This window comes from Eublepharis macularius, chromosome 15 (assembly GCF_028583425.1).
Source record: "Eublepharis macularius isolate TG4126 chromosome 15, MPM_Emac_v1.0, whole genome shotgun sequence".
Taxonomy (NCBI): domain Eukaryota; kingdom Metazoa; phylum Chordata; class Lepidosauria; order Squamata; family Eublepharidae; genus Eublepharis; species Eublepharis macularius.
This window is the reverse complement of record NC_072804.1, coordinates 40,891,347-40,911,842: the sequence shown is the minus strand read 5'-3', so window position 1 is coordinate 40,911,842 and position 20,496 is coordinate 40,891,347. Positions and strand designations below refer to the sequence as shown.

Sequence of the window (20,496 nt, the reverse complement as noted above, 5' to 3'; positions counted from 1 at the left end):
GCAGGGCTGCTCTCATGTTCTGAACCTGCTTTCTTTTTCTTAACAAGATGCAGCAACTCCTTTCTGCAAATCCAGCCAGGTTGCAGATGAGACTGAAGCACTCTGATCTATTCAATGACCGTGTAGTTCAACAAAAGCACTTAAAAAAAACTGCCCATGCTGGGGCTGTTGGAATCAGAGTATGCAAAATAGGTGATGAGTTCTCCATTACAAATCATGAGGAAGAGGCCACTGGCTGTAGGAAAAGAAGAAGAAAAAACAGTATTTAAAACCAGTTGTCTAACTCAAGCGGCTTCCACTCTTAAGGTTATGCATGGTGTTGCCCTCACCTGTTCATTTTCTGTCCCCCCCCCCTTTGCTATGATCTTTCCCAACCCTGGTTTGGCAGAATGCTTTTGGAACAAATTGTATACCATGCAGACCCAAAGCTGTGCATTTTTGCAGGCGCTGTTGTCGTCCTTTCCTCAGCTCTCCTGCATTATCAAAAGACATTTGGGAGCATTTAAAAAAAAAAATCACAGTTAAATTATTGCTATAGCATTATAATCTGTCTCTTAGATTCTCTGAATGCCCCAGCTTTCTTCTTTTAAAAAAAATTTCTAGACCCTTTTGTGGCAGATCCTCTTTCCCCCAGGAGAAAAAGGGAATGGCAGCCACAGCCAGGTTGAAGCAAGGAAGAGCAGGGAAAACCTACCATATGTGTGGTTGCTTGTTGCTGTTGTGAATGCCTCTGCATTCATGGTGGCAATTAAAGCTGCACAAAGAATTTTTGTTGTGTGGGACCAGTCTTAATCTTCTCAACCTACTCTAAAAGGCTATTGCTAATTCATCTGTTGCCCTGACCTGTATAACTCAGGTGAGCCTGACTTCATCAGATCTCAGAAGCTAAGCAGGGTTGGCCTGGGTTAGTAATTAGATGGGAGACCTCCAATGAAGACCAGGATTGTAGAGGCAGGTAATGGCAAACCTCCTCTGTTAGTCTCTTGCCATGAAAACTCCACCAGGAGTTGCCATAAGTCAGCTATGATTTGACAGCACTCTCCACCACCACAGTTCATCTATTACAGTTGCATCCTGCCTTTCTGAGGAGCTTAGAGCAGCATACATAGGTTGCCCAGCCCTCTACTGTTGCATCCTCTTAACAACCCTGTGAAGTGGGGTAGGCTGAATGAGAGAGATCGCTCTAAGATCTTCCAGTGAACATCAGGGCTGAGCTGGGATTTGAAACCAAGACTTCCCACTGCTAACCTGACACAGAATGTTAATCAGCAATGAGTGATACAGTGAACTATCCAAAAAAATTTGGATTCTCCAGTTTGCTCTAATTTAGTTCAAATTAATTGTTTTGCTGCATTGCCACTGGAGATGTTTTGGTTGTTGTATTTTTAGTGATATGAACAAAGTTACTGTTATAGTCAAAAGGCCTTTCAGTAATACAATTCTTTACTAAGTGAAGCCATGTGTGAGATTAGAATCTGGGAGTCCCAGGTTTGAATCCTCACTCTGCTATGGGAGTTCACTGGATGCCCTTGAGCCTTTCACAGTCTCTCTACTTAACCTGCCTCTTACGGTTGTTGCTGTGAGGATAAAGTGGAGGAGAGGCGCATGATGATATAAGCTGCTTTGGAGTCCCCATTGGGGAGAAAAGAGGGGTGTAAATATCTGGACAAATGAATAATGATGATGTCTGATATATAGTTGCTGTGCCACCACTTTTAAGTTTTGGATGAATTCCCTTGTGAATAGAGATGGACACGAACCAGAAAAAAAACCCGAACCATGTGGTTCGTGGCTCGTCACGTTTCACGAACTTTCACAAACCTGCCCCAGTTCACAAATCAGTTCATTTCGGTTCATGAAAATGTCACTTGCAGGTCAGCAGCAGGTCTGCAGGAAATCCATCCCCTGTTGCCTAGGAAACTGATTGATTGGTGCCAGGCTGTCTGCAGTGATGATTAACTGAAAAACGAACCAGCCTAAAGTTCGTGGCAGTTCATCAGAAATGGGATCTGACGAACCACTGGTTCACGAACCATGAACCGGCCTGGTTGGTCATGAATTTTGGTTTGTATTTCGGTTTGTGCCCATCTCTACTTGTGAAAAATAAAAGCTGCCTTACCAAGTGCCAGCCACCATTGCCAGACCAGAGGAAATTCTCCCATCACTGTGGGAAGAGGAAAAAGGTATGAAAACTCAGCTGTGGAGTAAAAGCAAGAGTGCCAACATAATGGTACTTCAGAGTATAATTCTTGGTAAGAAAGTGGAACCCGACAATCACAGCACGGGGCCAGCCAGGGCATCTAGGCTCTCGTCTTCACTGCCTCTGTTGCAGATAAGCCTTTCAGTAGCCTCCAGCACATAAAGTGAGCCAAAACAACACTCCTTGGAGCAGGCAGGCAGGCTTCAAGGGAGGGAAGAGAGAACTGCTGTTTTTCATACAAAGGGATTTTTTTTAACTTCGCTTTTACAGAAACTTACAAAATGGAGAAGCTATAGCTGAGGGTTTTTGGAAAGGGATTTGAGCCAATTTTGATTTTCAGATGACGGTAACATGTCTTCCCAATAAACACAACATTCTGGTTCTACAATAGTTTCCATAGTACCTGGGTCTTTAAACGGCAGTGAGTTTTATAATGGACATGAAAGAGCTGTGCTATGTGCTTACAGCATAGGAATCTGCTTTTTACTGAGTCGGCCCATTGGTTTGTCTAGCTCAGTCACTCAGGCCTATTATGGCCCGCTAGCCATACAGAAGAAAAAAGCTTAATATTGTTTACTCTGACTTGGGGTGGCTCTCTGCTTTAAGCCCTTGCTGCGGTGGTGGGGGGGGGCAGCAGATACACCATGGTTATCAATCTGGGGCTTTTTGCCTACTAGGAGTTAAGCCAGCTGTAATTGGCATTTTTGATGGGGAAAACAGCAGGGAGGCATGAAAGTGGGAGCAGGATACAGTGGCTCAGTGTGTGGTAGAGCATCTGCTTGGCCTGAAGAAGGTCCCAGGTTCAATCTCCAGCATCTCTAGTTGAAAGCATCTGATGATAGTTGATGTGAAAAACCTCTGCCTGAGACCCTGGGGAGCTGCTGCCAGTCTGAGCAGACAATGCTGACCGAGATGGAGTCTGATTCAGTATAAGTCAGTTTCATGGGATCATGTGCGCCTCTGTATCAAAGCCCCCCATGGCTGCTGCTTGCAGCAAAACCATGTCTTGAGGAGCTGTGATTGGCTCCCCAGCATCAAGTGAACTTTGGCCCCCAGGGCAGCACAAGTTTGAACAAGTGCTGACCTGTTCAGAAGGTCAAGAATGCATCATGTAGTACAGGATCTATGTAGTACAGTCATCCTAGATGACCATCTAGTGGCCCTGAACCCTCAAATATATGGGATTCCCCAAAAATGGGCCTTTTTGAGCAGCATCTTGAAAGAAGAAAGAGCAGCTTCTCTCCATTGTATACTCCTAAAAGCCTTGCAGTGGGATGAATTTGCACCACCTAAAGATAAATGACAGGTTATCAGGATATGGCTCTAATCTCTGAAATGTGGTGCAGATACATCTGTAAAGTGTACAGCTGTTAATGGCTGGGGGCAGGGGTGTTGTCAACAGAGACTGTAGAAGGGTTACATCATGAGTTCTGTTGATTATTTGTCTTTATTTTTAACAGAATGTAGCTACAGGGCCTGTAGTTTAAAGGAGGAGGTTGGTGCAGGGAGAGAGGACTGCTTAGTTCTTTCCCCTTTGTATTGTTTTCTAGTGGAAAGCTGATTGGTGCCAGGAGGAAAGGGTGAAACACTTAAATAGTCACACACACCCACACCCCAGTACCCCAGACATGAAAATGCAGCCTCTTGGATGTGTTGTTTTTAACTTTTATATTGTGGTTATTTATTTTACTATTTATTTTAATATTATTACTGTTGTGTGACCCGCCCTGAGCCTGCTCGTGGGGAGGGCAGGTAAAAAATCTAATTAATTTAATTAATTAAATCTCCCCTTTTCCTCAGCAGTAACAGAATGCAGCTGCATGGCTTGTAATTCAATCACAGAACTTTTAGAGGTGAAAGGACAGTGAATCAAACGGATGTTGTGTGATGCCTTGGGGATAATCCCCTCATTTCAATTCAAAAAGCCCCATTTTTATTTTATCTGTTTTTGTTTGCTTGATCTTCCCTTTCAGGAATTGAACCCCGATTCTCTATTTTTGTGCTGTTTTTTCCTTTGTCCTCAGGCCACACCCTCCATTAAATTCATAAAATGATTAATGTAGTTTCTGCACTAATTATGTATAAATGATATCAGATAAACTAACTGAGAACATCAGTATGGCAAGATGAAGAGAGAATAACAAGGGTATATTTGTGCATCCTTGGCTATCAGCTGGTGCTGTATAGGATTGTTGCCACCTTTTATCCTTTTCAAAGTGTGCCTCTGTACAAATATGGGCAGGCTCACAAAACAGAGTTTGGTGTGAAATGGGCATTGGGAAATGCAAGAATCGGTCATGCAACCAGGCCAACAGAGAAAGCATGACACATTGCAATCTATAGTGCTAGTTTTCAAAGCACTTACTTGGTCAACATATCCTCTGGTTATCTTTCCTTTAAAAAAAAACAAGCAGATATTATCTGTCCTGATTACCATTAATTTCTTCTTTGATAGCTTTCATCTCTATCTTATAGGGAGGTATGTCTGAGAGCTAAAAAGCCAAGAATGGGAAGAAGCAGCAGCCCAAATTATAGCTCAGCTTTTCAGATCTCAACATAAACACAACAGCCCAAGAGTCTTGAGTTTTAATCTTGTTCCAAAATGAAAAGGGCTAGAGCATGTGGGGTTTTTTTTCTTGTCACTGGATGGAAAGTCTCTCTACACTGGGAAACAAAAGAAACCTTTGGAAAGCTCAGGCATTTGCCTACAGCTAGAAGAAACAATGAGTTCTTCCAGGGCTTTTTTTCTGGGAAAAGAGGTGGTGGAACTCAGTGGGTTGCCCTTGGCGAAAATGATCACATGGCTAGCGGCCACACCCCCTGACTCTCCTCTGTCTGGAGATCAGGGGGCGTGGCTGCCAGCCATGTGACCATTTTCAAGAGGTTCCAGAACTCCGTTCCACCGCATTCCAGCTGAAAAAAAGCCCTGAGTTCTTAGACCTTCCATCCCAGGGGTGGGCAACCTTTTTGTCCCAAGTGCCAAATTAAACACATTTTCATTTTTTATTTTTACTTAATTTATACCCCACTTTCCTCCCCTCTGGAGAACCCAAAGCGGTGTCACTGTTTTCCTCCATTTTTATCTTCACAACAACCCTGTGAGCTAGGTCAGGCTGAGAGGGTGTGACTGGCCCGGGGTCACCCAGCAATCGTCCAGGGCAGAGTGGGGAATTGAACCTGGGTGTCCCAGATCCTGACCCAACACTCTAACCACTATACCATACTGGCTTTCAAGTATCGACTTGTGAAGATATCGATATGCCAGGAAGAAAACTGGGGAGGGCACAGAGATCAGGGTTCTTCTGGCTGCACGGGGGATCGCAGCTTTGGCTCCTGTGGTTCAGAGATGGTGGTACCCTGGTATACAGGCAGCAGCCTCACATGCCCATCTTGAAATCTTAGCACACACAGCAAGATAGTTGCACACCCACATGGTACAACATTCAAGCATTGCTATGCAGCCAGAAGAAGCTCTAATTAATGGCATCCGTGCCCCAGATCCTAAAAAGAAGTCCAAGAGCTGCGTTCCAATCTGGTTTGGCTTTATTGCATTCCCGCTTGGGGGGCAGATCAAAACGGGCAGCACCATTGGCCACGTGTGCCGGTGTCTGTGGACCCCCTGCTTCTTTTGGATCAAGGTTTTACTTCTCGCCTTCCAGTTTTAGGATAAGGGTGTGGGCTGCTTTAACAGTCTTACCAGGATACCGGAATACTGCTCTGTTGCACATAACAAATCAAATAACTCAAACTCATCTCTCCTTTTGTGAGTCCATCTGTCTATTCATGCCACTGCTTCCCGTACGCGCGGCTCATCAATCATCTGTGAATTTGCCTATCGCACTCCTTTCGCCCATCCATCTCCATCCCGAAGCCCAGAAGTTCTCCTTTTAAATTGTGACTCGGGGAGAGAAAGAGCTTTGCTTGTGCAGTAGGAGCAGCTGCACTTCATCACATTGCGAGCCAGGAGACGTAAATCATAACCGTGCAGGTAGTAGATCTAGTGGCCCAAACAGGAAAGCAAGTAGGATGTGCGGCTCAAAATCAGCACCGTCCTTTCCACTGAAAATGTGCCCATCTCTCCAATTACTTTGTTTAGGAGTAAGCAATTCATTTTTCAATAAATATCCTTCTTGAAACTCAACAGGAGGGGTGCTGTAGCTCTAGGGATATTGCAGAGCCAACGGGTCTCGCTTTCCAGTCCGTTAATACAGGTGGCCAAGATGGGCTGGAAGGAAAAGTGGATCCACGTGGCTCAGCAGTTAATTGGACCGAACAATAGCACAGGTGGACAGGCGGGTTGTCGCAAAGGCATTGAGAAATAATTTACTTTCTCCTTCAATAATGTTCGTACTCATTTGAAAGCAGTTTCGAACATAGGTTCAGGGATGGTTAGTTTTTTCAGATGGGCTGTAGCTGATGGAAGGAGGAGACTCGGCTTTATATCCTGGATGAGATGCTCAAGAAGAAAAGGGGAAAGCCGTGGTTCAGTGGCAGAGCATCTACTTGGCATGCAGAAGGTCCCACTCCCAGGTTCAGTTTCTGGTGTCTCCAGTAGGTCATGTGGACTACCTCAGCCTGAGACCCCGGAGAGCTGCTGCCAGCTGGATGGACCAGGGTCTGACTTGGGATAAGGCACCTTCACGTGCTGAAATTTCTCTGGCTATCTTGAGCAGTGTTCAGACAAGCCACAGTAAATGGCCCTGGGAGCTCTGCTCATTTCTGGAGGGTAGCTTTGGTCCGAGTAAAGATGTTACGTGGTTTTGACTTACTTTTGCACCAACACAGCAGTAAACAATTTAGCTATGTTTACTCTGATGAAGCAAAACAGGAAAACAAGGTAGTTAACGCCTTCAACACTTATAGAGATTTCATGAATGTCTGAAGTGTGCTCTAGTCTGTGAAAGCAAATGCTGTAACAAAGGTAATCCCTTCAGAGTTCCACCGGATTATCGGATGGCCAAGGAGAATCAACAAGCTCCTTGCCAAGAATGTAGGAATTACCCCGGCTCCATTCTGCTGTCATTTCTTTAATTATCTGTGGGTAACTATTCCATTCCCTTCAATTTGGGCAGGGGCATTTCACCTGGTACCGGTCCGTGGCCTGTTAGCAACCGGGCCGCACAGGAGGTGAGTGGAGGGTGAGCGCAGAGCCGGCTCCAGGGAGCAGGCGAGGTACGTGGTCACCTATCACCCCCAGATGGGACCATTTAGTTGCAGGAAAACAAACTCAGGGCTCCCACTGATTCTGCATTGTGGTGAGTTGTATAATTATTTCATTATATATTATAATGTAACAATAGAAATAACGCGCACAATTGTATCATTTTGAAACCATCCCCCCCCCCCCCCCACAATCCGTGGAAAAATTGTCTTCCACGAAACCTGTCCCTGGTGCCAAAAAGGTTGGGGACCGCTGTCACCCAGTGTTCCCATTAAATATGTATTTGAACATTTGTTATATTATTGGTGAAACAGGGAAGTGAAAAAGCATAGATGGGTCTGTTTTGATGGGTCATGCATGTGAGTAGACAACTCAGATTTGGTGGTACAAGTTGTGAACATCCCTAGACCCACAGCTATCTGAAGTAATGGTGGGTGGCCACTGAAGACAGGGCCTTTTCAGTTGTGGCGCCCTGACTTTAGAACCCCCTACCCTCAGCCATTCACTTGATGCTTGTTTTTGTTGTTGAACATCATGGGGCCTTTTTCCCGATTGTCTCCCCCTGCATTTGTTTTTATAAATATTTTATTTGCTGAAGGTATATTTACAGCTGTGAAATATTTTATTGCGGCTTATTTTTTCTTCTATTATTAAATTGCTGGATTATATTGGGCTTTCAACAGTGAGGATGGTTTTAATAGTTGAGGCCACCTCTGAAGCTATCTTTGAAACTGCAGGGCAGGAATATTTTAAATAAATGAGACTTTGTGGGGTCATTCAGAAACTTGTGCTTTTTATATATTCTTGAATATGAGAACACACGTTCGTTATGCTCAAAAGATTTTCCCTGCATATGATGCGGATCAAAAGATCTTTCAGAGTTCCCACCTCTCCTTCCTCGTTCTGGAGTGGAAAATGTGCATTCCGGAGCGATTGCTGCCTTCTGTGAGGAACTTCTCTTTTTTTTCCCCTCAGTGAACAAGGAAGTAAAATAAAATTTTGACAGGATTTGAAAATGCAAAGGAAGTGTGCTTATTACGGCCCTGAGCGGGGATCTAAATCCAATGTACCAACATCCAACCTAGATGCTGTCTGCTGCACTATACCAGTTTACAGAAAAGTCCACATTCTGTTTATTTTTATATTCATTTTTACAAGGTTTCATCCTCTACTTTTTACTGTTGGTTTGGGCGGCATACCTTTACAGGTTTTGTCATCCATGTAAGAGGCCATCCAGTTTATTAGCTGGGCAGGGACTCTTGCAAGTATTAATAGTAATAATAATAATAACAACAACAACAGTGTTCAATTTATATACCACCCTTCAGGATATCTTAAGGCCCACTCAGAACGGTTTGCAAAGTATGCCATTATTATCCCCACAACAATCACCCTGTGAGGTGGGTGAAGCTGAGAGAGCTCTGAGAGAGCTGTGACTGACCAAGGTCACCCAGCTGGCTTCAAGCAGAGGAGTGGGGAATCCAACTCACTTCTCCAGATTAGAGTCCTGCCGCTCTTAACCACTATACCAAACTGGCTCTGGGTGTGCCTTACAGATCTTCTAGCAAGGGAGGGGAATCTTAGCAACATGTCCCTCAGATGCATAAGATCTAGATTGAGCTTTTTCCCTTCCTGTTGCAGGTTTTTAAGCCTGGGATGGGCCAGAGGAGGAAATATTTCCCACAAGCCAAAGGATAAGAGTAGGGTTACCAGCCTCCAGGTAGTGGCTGGAGATCTCCTGGAATTACAACTGGTTTCCAGGCCACAGAGATCAATTCACCTGGAGAAAATGGCTACTTTTGGGGGTGGACTCTATGGAATTATGCCATGCCAAGGTCTTTTCCCTCCCCAAACCTCACTTTCTCCAGGTTTCTCTAGGTTTCACACACACACACACACACACACAGATCTCCAGGAATTTCCCAACTTGGAGCTGGCAACCCTAGGGGTGTTGGCCCAGAATGAATCAGGCCAGAGCATGTAGGACAAGTCCAGGATGTGGTGTGGTGTATTGTATTGTTTAAATAAATGTTTCATTTGGGGTCCCCACTAGGGACAAAAGGTAGGGGGGAAATATTTATGTACATATAAATCATATAATGTATATAACACCAACTGGTGCACAAACAAGGTTAAACTCTGTGGGTTGGACCCAGACTAAGTATTCCTGCCTTCCCCTTTCCACTGCACCCCACTGATCTCCCCAAAACAATGTTCCCGAGAGATAGGGAGCCCTGAGGGGTACAGTATGATGCGGTTTGTAGCAGGAAGGAAGGAATTGTTAGAAATTGCCAAACTTACAGTGAAACCCTAAGCAGTCTAAGCCCATTGAAATCAATGGGCTTAGACCGGAGTAACTCTGCTTACTATTAGTCTGGATCCAACCCTGTATATCTCACAGGAAAAGCATCAAACTGAGGAAAGAAAAACCAGCACAAAAATTCATGACCTGATCTGCATGAAAGAGAATTTCAATCTAAATGAAGATCCCCGCCCCCCTCCCCCCCCATGTGAAATCCAAAACCATCCCCTAGCCCTGGTCTATCACAACCGTTGCTCAAAGCAAAGATGGGTTCCTTGGCAGGCTTCAAAGTTCTTCTTGTGTTTTGGTGCTTGGACTCACCTGCCCAGGTCAACAGCAAGTGGATGGAGGTGACGGTGAGGGCATAGTCCCAGACCCACTGTTTCAGCATCACAGCAAAGAACAGGCCGCTGCTCCAAAAGGTGATCTCCATAGAGATGACATTCGCTGGGAAAGAAGGAAAAGGAAAGAAGTAACTTTTAAAAATGCATAGTAAGAGCTTGCATAGAAGAATGCTTTTCCTGTATTGTTAGTTGCTGGTAGGGTATGTACTTCTAAACAAAGTTTCCTAGTCTTTGCTTCCTGACCACAAGGGCAGGAAGAACATGAGAGCCAGTTTGGTGTGTGAGAGCCAGTTTGGTGTAGTGGTTAAGAGCGGCAGGACTCTAATCTGGAGAACCGGGGCCATTTCCACACGGCTTACCTTATTCTGCAAAATAGCGAAATCTCACGAGAAGACGCCGTTATCGTGTGAGGAGACGCTGTTATCGTGTGAGGAGACGCGATAACAGCGTCTTCTCGTGAGATTTCGCTATTTTGCAGAATAAGGTAATCCGTGTGGAAACGGCCCGGGTTTGATTTCTCTTTCTCACTCCTCTGCTTAAGCCAGCTGGGTGACCTTCGGTTAGTTACAGCTTATCAGAGCTCTCTCAGCCCCACCCACCTCACAGGGTGATTGTTGTGAGGAAAATAATAGCAAACTTTGTAAACTGCTTTGAGTGGGTGTTAAGTTGTCCTGAAGGGCAGTATATAATTCAAATGTTGTTGCTGTTGTTATTATAAGAGCCCTGCAGAATCAGACCAGAGGTTCACACAGTGACCAACCAGTTGCTGTGGAGGGCCTCCAAACAGGGAATAGAAGCCAAGGCCCTCCCCTGAGTATGTCATATATATGGCTCCAGCTTCTCAAATGTTTGTATAATTCATTTTGTCACTCCAGCTTGTCAGAAGTAATGAATTCTGGGAAATCATAGAACCACAAAACCATAGAATAATAGGGTTGGAAGGGACCTCTAGGGTCTTCTAGTCCAACTCATGCATCCTTTTGCGTCACTCTGACAGGTTGTTTGCACTAGCCTTTGAGCTTTCATTCTGTAAACAATTAGTGTTAAGGTATATAAGGATCTCAAACGTAATCGGTCCTTACACATTTCTACCTGAAATGGTGGTATGTGTCATGGGCTTATTTAATAAACAATAAACCTATATTTCTTTGAAGATCACTGCTTTTGGTGTTTTTATTATGTGTTATTTGGCTGAAAGGAGGGGTTTAAATTGAAACACAGAGTACTTTAAAATAAATCCCCCTTCACCTCTCTTGTTCTTCCAGATTTCTGGAGTTTCATCTTATCCTCCAGCCCTCTCCCAACAGCTTCATCTATAAGCGCTTGAAGAGAACGCCCCCAAAGTGCAAGCTCACCCAGATAGTTGGGGTTTGAGTAGGAGGGCTCCGTTTTAAAATCAAAAGGAAGACGTACATCAAAAGAATGAAGCCTTAGAAAGGAGAGAGACAGGAGACTTGAGGTTAGAAAGGATCAGTAGAGGTTACATTTATCATTGCTTTTTTGAAAAATAAAAATTGGAAGGGCCCCATGTAGCACCTCACTCTTATAATACTTACAACGCTAGTCACCTGCCTGGTAAGTACTGTCTTATTTGATAGTTTGTTTTTCCTTTATAGTCTGCCTTTCTCTCTGGAACTCAAGGCAGATTCCAAGTACAGTAGAACTATTCGATCAGTATGCTACTTATAAAATAACTTTGAACAATAACATTTGAATAGTAATGGAATGAACAGTAGTTAGTGGGTGAGGCTTTCCCTTAGAGGCAGGAAGATTCTAGACCATTAATCCATTATTTTTGACCTAGGATAAATAACTTGGTTCTCAAGATCACCATAAGTGTGATTTATTACCTCTTACCACTTTTCACTGCACATTGGTCTTTACAATTCCTCTCCTTGCCCCAACTCCATCGGACTTGATAATGTCTTGCAAAAAACTACCCAGTGACATTGAAGGCTGATTCAATTATCCCCGATGGCTTGAATATGTAAAGTTGATATAAATCTTGCCAACTCAGGCAATCAAGGTAGGTGCTCGGAAACCTGATCCCAAACACTGTTATATGGAAGTAAATCTCATTGATTTCGATAGAGCTGTATTTCCAAGTTTAGGAGCGCTGCCTTTAAAAGGAAGGGCTTTTGCAGACGAACAGTTCATCATTTGGCTTCCTATGCTGCGCTGTTTTTGAGCCTTAATAGTTGTTTTAAAAACAGATATATTTTAATGCTGGTAATTTTTGATTTTCTGGGTTTTTTATTGGCAGGAGACACCTTGGGAGTTTCCTGGCTGATGAACAGTGTCCGTGGGTAAGTTTCTATGGGCCCACCTAGCATAATTCTGCCTGATGTTTGGGGGAAATTGTATTTAACTGCACAATGTTAACACAAAGTGGATTAAAGCAAATGCAGGAATCACTGTTCTATTTTAAAATAAAACAGCTGTCCAGTGGACAGCTGAAAGACTAACAAAATGGATTCCGGCAGGGTTTTTTTGTGGGAAAAGAGGTGGCGGAACTCTCAAGAGGGAAATGAGGAAGAAACACACGGGATTCTTTGAAATAATATTATTTTCACGCACTGTTGCTGAGTATTTTCAAGAGGTGCCGGAACTCCGTTCCACCGCGTTCCCACTGAAAAAATGCCCTGGATTCCAGTATATACTTTCATGAATCAGAATTCTCTTTATCCAATGCAGTATGTACAAATGTATCTCTTATAGATGTACAGCAGCCTGAATAGCCCATGTTTGTCAAATATAGGAAGCTAAGCAGGGTCGGCCATGGTTAGTGCATGGATGGGAGACCACCAAGAAAGACAATGGCATGGAGAAACGCAATGGCAAACCACCTCTGCTCATCTCTTGCCTTGAATACCCCATGAAGGACTGCTATAAGTCAGTTGTGACTTGACAGTGCTCAAGTCTTGTTATTATAGATGTACACTCCAATGCATCTGACAAAGCGAATTCTGACTCCTGAAAGCTCATGTTTGAATAAATCTTACTAGCCTTTAAAGGTGCCACTGGACTCCTGTTTTATTCTGTTACTCTATCCATCTGGAATTTTCCTCTGTTTTTAAGTGATTTTATAAAAACACACATTTGTCGAGCTGGAAAATGAACCCGGCGCATTCTGGTGCCAGAGAAGCCTGAAAGATGGTAGGGACATGCAAGCCAATGTGTCAACAATGCAAAGCTCGAGTGAAATGAAAATAAATGGCCTGTGCTGTAATTAACAGTTGTGCCAGAACTGTGCTATGCGGAGAGGGAAAGGGAAGCCCCCTGAGAGCCTAATGAAGACAGAAGGCTTGTTGAGATGCTGAAAAGGACAGGTAGATTGTAATACCTGTAGTATGAGACAGAAAAGGCCTCACCTGAACACCCCGCAGCAAATGCTCCCGATCATGTAATAGATGGTGTAGAAAGTTAATAGGCACAGCAGTATATGGAGAATGATAATCTGAAAACCAAAGCAGCAGAAATGATCAGTACGAATAGGACAATCGCTGGGGTTTACCAGTCTGGTGTAGTGGTTAAGAGTGTGGGACTCTAATCTGGAGAGCCGGGTTTGATTCCCCACTCCTCCACTTGAAGCCAGCTGGGTGACCTTGGGCTAGTCACAGTTCTCTGGAGCTCTCTCAGCCCCACCCACCTCACAGGGTGTTTGTTGTGTGGATAATAACAACATACTTTGTAAACCGTGGGCATTAAGTTGTCCTGAAGGGCGGTATATAAATCGAATGTTATTATTATTATGTTTTTCTTCATTGTTAGTTTTCTGAAAAGTTTGAGTGGTATCTAACACAGTTAGGGAGAGAGTTGAGCTTGGCTTGCTAATCCTCAGGGGGTCTCCAAAGGGGGTTATTAAGGCTGTTTGCAATCCTTTTGAGCTGCAGGTGAGGAGGCAGCATTGCAACTGGCCCTGTTTGTGCTGCAGCTGGAGACTGAACTTGAGCTTCTAAATGGAAAAGCAAACTGGGGGGGGGGGTGGACTCATTGGAAGCAGTGCAAAACGAGAGTTCATGTATAGGAGAACAGAAAAATGCTGTGAAGCAGGGCTTTTTTTCAGCTGGAACGCAGTGGAACAGAGTTCCGGCACCTCTTGAAAATGGTTTCAGCTGGAACAAGGGGGGAGTTTTTTAAAGTTTAAATCACCCTCAGCGAAAATGGTCACATGGCTGGTGGCCCCGCCTCCTGATCTCCACGCCATAGCGCAGAGGACAATCTAAACTCCCCTCTGTCTGGCCATCAGAGGGCAGAGCCACCGGCCATGTGACCATTTTTGCTGAGGGCGATTTAAACTTTAAAAAACTCCCCCCTTGTTCCAGCTGACCCAAAGTGACATCATTGTGCGGTCCTGAGAGCACGCACGCACTTTGTGCACGCACATGTGATACCAGGGGCATCACCTCCTGCCAAGAATTGCCCCCTGTGCTGGCAACCCACTGAGTTCCTCCACCTCTTTTCCCAGAAAAAAAGCCCTGCTGTGAAGTATGTGTTGGGAGGGTTATACAGGCCCAGGCTTTTTAAAGATTCTGGGGTAGTCCCCTCTCTGTCCTTCCTTTTGACTGTGACCTGCATCTGTCATTCTTCTCGCCTGGGAGGGAAAAAGAAATATATCATCTTTTCAGAACCATCTATACTTGACAGCAGCACTATGTTAAGAATTTGTGTTGCCAAAAAAAAAAAATTGGAAAGATGTGGAAAATGTCCTGCTGTGTTCACCAGCAAAGTATAGCCTCCCTTCTGCAAATGGGTTCCTCCAATATTCAATGAAACAGGAGTCCAACAGCACCTCAAAGACTAACAAAATTTATTCCAATATAACCTTTCAGGAGCCAGAGCTAACTTTATCAGATGCATGAGGTTTACGCCCAAAGCAAAGATACTTATACTGACAGCTGCAATACTTCTCTCATTGATGTATACTCCAATGCACCTGGGTATGTACAGGAGAGCTCTTTTCCAGGGTGCCATCAGCAGCCCAGTCCTCGATACTTCAGTTTTGGGAACGGATTTGCAAATTCTTGCAAATGGAACTACAGGGGCTGCTTTAAGAGTTCACCAAAGACAAGGTGCAGATGCACTTTTTTAATCATCAGAGGTGGGGGGGGGGTCTCTTGCACCCACGTGAATGCTGCTAAGCTTGTATATACATCAAAGATAAACATAAATTGATGTGGTCTAAAATTTCCAGTAAAGTAACGGTGGCTGATTTTTAAGCAGGACTACTTGTGAAAGAAAATACCAGTAGCATTCCACAGCATGTACATTGCATTATATAGAACTCAATCTCAGTTTTGTTGGCATCAGCTTTTCAGGGGCCCCTTGGATTAAGATATGCATGGACCACTCCAAATCCCCGTCACCTCCCCCCGTCAATTGTGGGTCTATTGTCCATTGCAAACATGCCCCCCACACACACACACTGCAGCTATGATCCAGAGATCAACGTTGTGATTTCTATTAACCCTCTCGTGTCAGTGGGTCTAATAGGAGCAAGAAAGAGTCACTGTAATGTTGCAGGGCAGGCAATGGCAAACCACCTCTGTTAGTCTCTTGCCATGAAAACCCCAGCAGGGTTAATAACAAAGTATACAATACCGTTTAAGACAGAACTTATCTTTTTGGATCTATGGCGAGACCACCCGTTACCACAAATAAGACAAGACCTGCTCTCATCACTTTTAGTAGCCGCTAAAACATCAATTGCGTCCTGCTGGAAATCTCCTCAACCACCCAATATAAATACATGGTATAGTAAAGTACGGGAGCACACGGCAATGGAAAAAATAACAAATGGTATACAACATTCAGCAGACTGTGCTAAGTTGATAAATTTCACAGAAAAATGGCAACCGTAGACTACCTTTCCACGAAAGACTCACAAGATACAATAACGCCATATCAAAAAACTTTGAAAGTAGAATTTTGAAATTAAAAAAAAGTCTATACCGAATAGATGGATAGCTTCCTCCAAGGTCAAGATGCTCTAGACTCACATTGCTAAGGGGACATAAAAATTGACACAGTAGTGTACTAAACGTACTGTAAACGGACTATTATGTTGATTCTATAAGATGTTGAAATTGCACTTTGTTACTGCTTATGTGTTTAATTGTTTCTTGGTTAAAGTTTAACTTCAATTTTAAAAAAATTTAAACCCAGCAGGGGTCGCCATAAGTCAGCTATGACTTGAGGGCACTCTCCACCAGGGACCAGTGTTGCAGGGACCAATCACAGGAGAGTCTGGAGGAATGCGCAGAGCCCAACTCTCTGGCTCTCTGCTTCCCCCACTGGTTTATCGGCATTTCTGCTGGGATATGGGCAGACAACTCAGCATCTGCTGTTGGATCCTCTTTCCGGCAGCTGCCCAACAACACATGAAGCAGCCTTATATCTAGGGTTGCCAGCTCCAGGTTAGGAAATTCCTAGAGATTTGGGGAGTAGAGCTTGAAGAGGGGAGGGTTTGAGGAGGCAAGGGACATCAGCAGGGTATAATGCCACATAGTCCACATTCCAAAGTAGCCATTTTCTCCAGGAGAACTGATCTCTATGGCCTGTAGATCAGTTGTAATTCTGGGAGATCTCCGGCCACCACTTGGAGGCTGACGACCCTTGTTATACTTAATTAGTATTGGTCTCTTAAGGTCAGCAGGGCTCATTTAGAGGGGGAACGCACGGGAACGCAGTTCTGGCAGTTCCCCAAAGAGGTCACATGTCAGGTGGCCCCGCCCACCTGACTCTCGGCCATTTGGGGCCCATTTTGGCCTGGATTGGGGCTGAAACGGCCCGGATTGGGCCCCTGGTGGGTGGTGGATCACTCTCCCACTCATCAGCAGCCCGATCCTGACCATTTTGGACCACTTTCAGTCATTTTCAGCCCCTTTTTGCCATTTTGGGCCCAATTTTGGCCCAGAATGGCCAGGATTGGGTCTAAAACAGTCAGAATAGGTAATGTCGGGGTGTGTGGCATATGCAAATCAGCTATACTAATGACACACTTCCAGTGATGGCAAGGGGCGTGGCATATGCTAATGAGTTATGCTAATGAGTTCCTCCAGCACTTTTTCTACGAAATGACCCCTGAAGGTCAGTATTGTCTACTCAGACTGGCTATAGTTCTCCAGGGTCTTAGGCAGAAGTCTTTTACATCACCTCTCACCTGATTATCTTAACTGGAGCTGCCATGAACTGGACCTCAGACCTTCCGCATGCCTAGGTGACGCTCTATTGCCAAGCCATAGTTGCTCCACCAAGGCCCTGTTCTTGTATACCAACTCCTGAGAGCCAACCCTGGTTGTTATCACCCAAGTAATCAAGCAGATTTTATCCATGTTGTGCCCAATTATTATTTGGGGACAGAAAACATCTGAACTGATATCTAGGAACAAGAACTTTATTTTTTCCCCTCATGTGTTAAAACCCACCTTCATTCTCTTATGGGCTCAGGGTAGCTTCTAGGGATACAATTAAAGCCAACTCATAAAACCATTAAAAAGCAATGCTCTATACCAATAACATTATCAACATCAATAATCTAATTGCTGACCCCCTCATCAGAAAGTTTAGCCCTCAGCTAAAAGGGCCCTTAAAAAGCAATTCTGCCTTACATAGTTTCAGAAAACTCGACAGAGTTAAGAGCGTTTTTTTACTTTGTCTGGGAGACTGTTGCACCATGCAAGGGTTATCACAAAGACAGCAATTTATTTTTAATACAATCTCCTTTTAGATCCTGAAGCTGTTTTGCTGGGATAAGGAAGAAACTTAGAAGTTGTTTTGATCTTCTTGAGGGCTGTGAAAATGGCTATAGTGTGGAACTGGGGTTGACGAAAAGAAGGCCACCTTCGATATCTGAATGGCTTCGGATGATAGCTTCAATGTCAAAATTAATGCATTATAGAAAATGTAATTTTTTTTAATTTTTAGAAAATCAAATCTGAGAAATTGAGTTATTGAAAAGAGGATTTTGTCTACTTGCATTTCAGCATAGTAAATCCTGAGATAATCTTCTCCCCATATGTATTTTTCTCAATGGGATAAAGTCCCTTCATCAAATTAGCCTGTATTAATTTTATAACCTTAGTATTTTTTTCTTGTTGTTGTTTGGTATTTGTGATGTTTAAGCTAACTTTCCCCCTAAATTTACATATAACCAATAGGAATAAAATATAGTTGATTTTATCTCTGTGCCTACTTGCCTTTCATTTTGTTATCAGAACAGTGGAGCGCCGCCCCTGGCCCCTCTTCTCTGTGACTGTCAGCATTTAAATGTCTTCATTATTTTGCACACAACCTCCCAAATATCCCCACCTCCTCAGTCCAAGCTTTAGCTACATACGTACATGCTGTCTAGTTGCAACCCACTTATGGCAAGCCCCGTAAGAGGCTTTCAAGGGAAGTGGGGGCGGTTGCCAGTGCCTTCCTCTGCAGATTCTTCCTTGGTGTTCCCCAATCCCAGTACCAACCCTCCTTAGCTTCCGAGATTGGGCCATACACACTGCTTTCCCTCCTTCAGGGTTTGGCTAGAGAACAGAAATCTTGAGCACTGTAATGATCTAACTGCAAGCTGATCAGGGGCAGATGGTGCAACGCAATCCTTGCTTGACCTCCAAACCTTGCTGCGGCCAGTTTTATATCCAGATCAGCTTTGTCCTATCCCCCATCTCCAGCCACGGCATCAATATTGAAGGACTTTACCTTGATGGTAGTTGCCTCGCTTCCTTGAAAGCCCATGGGAAGATAACATTCATAACAGCACAGAGACTTTTCCTGAAGTGCAGCTGAAGGCCAAGATATACCAGGATGAGAGAACCAGGTCTTCTTTCATAAAGGAGATTAAGCTCTGAAGCGGCAACACGTGGTCCTACACAAAGATCAGAAAGATCAGCGGAGGAAAAAAGAGGGAGGGAAGAAGCAAGAAGCCTGCTGCTATCTTGACGAGGGATGTTGGCTAAAATATAATTGAGCCCCCAGAGCCTTCCTGATTGTGGCAGTCTGTGATTTAGACAATTTCACAGACCTCAGCAGCTGTCGGGATGTTGTATGATTCATCAATCCAGACAAAATCCATAACCCACCTTCCCATGAGCAGTACGGTGATAGGGTTATGGCAGCTTGTCCGGAACAGAGTTGCAGGGCCTGTCCAAATAGGGTCTGCCATGTATAACTACCCTAACCATACTTAAAAGGTAAAGGTAAAGGTAGTCCTCTGTGCAAGCACCGAGTCATTACTGACCCATGGGGGGATGTTGCATCACGGCGTTTTCTTGGCAGACTTTTTATGGGGTGGTTTGCCATTGCCTTCCCCGGTCATCTACACTTTACCTCCAGGAAACTGGGTACTCATTTTACCAACCTCGGAAGGATGGAAGGCTGAGTCAACCTTGAGCCAGCTACCTGAACCCAGCTTCTGCCAGGATCAAACTCAGGTCGCGAGCAGAGCTTGGGCTGCAGTACTGCCACTTACCACGCTGCGCCACGGGACTCTTAGGGTATGTCAAACTAGGATCTGAAACCAAGGGTTGAAGTAGTTTATTAATCATGTTTAGCCTTGACTATTTTTGCATGGTGTACAAAGGTGGACATCTTTATCACAGTGGCGGCTGGAGATACCAGATTTGAAGGTGGAGGGACACTGCTCAGTGGCAGAGCAACGGGTTTTTATGCAGAAGGGCCCAGGTTCAGTCCCCAGCATCACGGTCACCTAGGGTTCCCAGGTGGGTAAACTTCCAGGTGGCTTGCCCCTTTGCCTGCCAATCCACTGCCAATCCACTGGCAATCCACTGGCAAGCAAAGAGATGGCAAGCCCCTTGGAGGTCACCCAACATCAGCAGGCACCCCAGGAACACACGTGGCACATGTGCTCCAAGGGGGGTGCAACGACATAATTTCCAGGAGTAATGTCAGTGCAACGGCTGTGGGAGCACTCCCATGGCCAGTGTGATAACATCACTTCCGGAAGAGATACCATCATCAAGCACCAGAATGTCACATTTTTTAAGACAGTCAACAACAACAAAATTACAGAGAAATCAAATCACAGTCTGACCCTGTAAAATGTGTATAGCTGCAAAGAATTCAGAAACAGATGGAGATGCTTCTGGATTCCTTGTGGCTCCAATTTTGTTATGATTTATCCTGATCTGACATATGGAAATTTTTTAGACATCAGGACTACTGAAAAATTATCATCAACACTAATGTGTCTTTTGGTAGTCCTGTTCTATTTGAATGAGGAAGTGGAACCTACTAACTACATGAGCTACCTACATCTATTTGGTGCTTGGTCAAGATCCTACATGGTTTGTGTAAAACCAATAAAAAGCATTGAGGAATGCTCCGCGGTCGAAACACATTTGGTTACATGTGTATAATGATGATTGTTATAGTACCTGGTCATTGGTTAAGATGCTTGTAAGTGCATGACATCCCCACGTGTATGGGTGGAATTGTTTAAGAATGTCTACATTAGGGAAGATACTTATATATG

General features: G+C 44.3%; 1 protein-coding gene across 1 annotated transcript; it reads right to left on the bottom strand.

Moving 5' to 3' along the window:
* Positions 1-140: 140 nt before the first annotated feature.
* On the bottom strand, positions 141-18,740 carry LOC129342926 (transmembrane protein 244-like). The gene is made up of 6 exons (XM_054998885.1): positions 18,705-18,740; positions 13,379-13,464; positions 11,363-11,436; positions 9,985-10,110; positions 2,120-2,164; positions 141-235 (listed from the first exon to the last, which is right to left on the bottom strand). The coding sequence occupies exons 1-6, from the start codon at positions 18,738-18,740 to the stop codon at positions 141-143; spliced, it is 462 nt and encodes a 153-aa protein (XP_054854860.1).
* Positions 18,741-20,496: the final 1,756 nt, after the last annotated feature.

Bases quoted from the DNA above. Each gene is read 5' to 3' on its own strand.
- LOC129342926 (XM_054998885.1), bottom strand. From the start codon at position 18,740: ATGGGCTTTCAAGGAAGCGAGGCAACTACCATCAAG. The intron at 13,465-18,704 runs GTAAAGTCCTTC...TTTGGTTTTCAG, and splicing joins GCGAGGCAACTACCATCAAG to ATTATCATTCTCCATATACT. The intron at 11,437-13,378 runs GTGAGGCCTTTT...CTCCTTTCTAAG, and splicing joins ATTTGCTGCGGGGTGTTCAG to GCTTCATTCTTTTGATGTAC.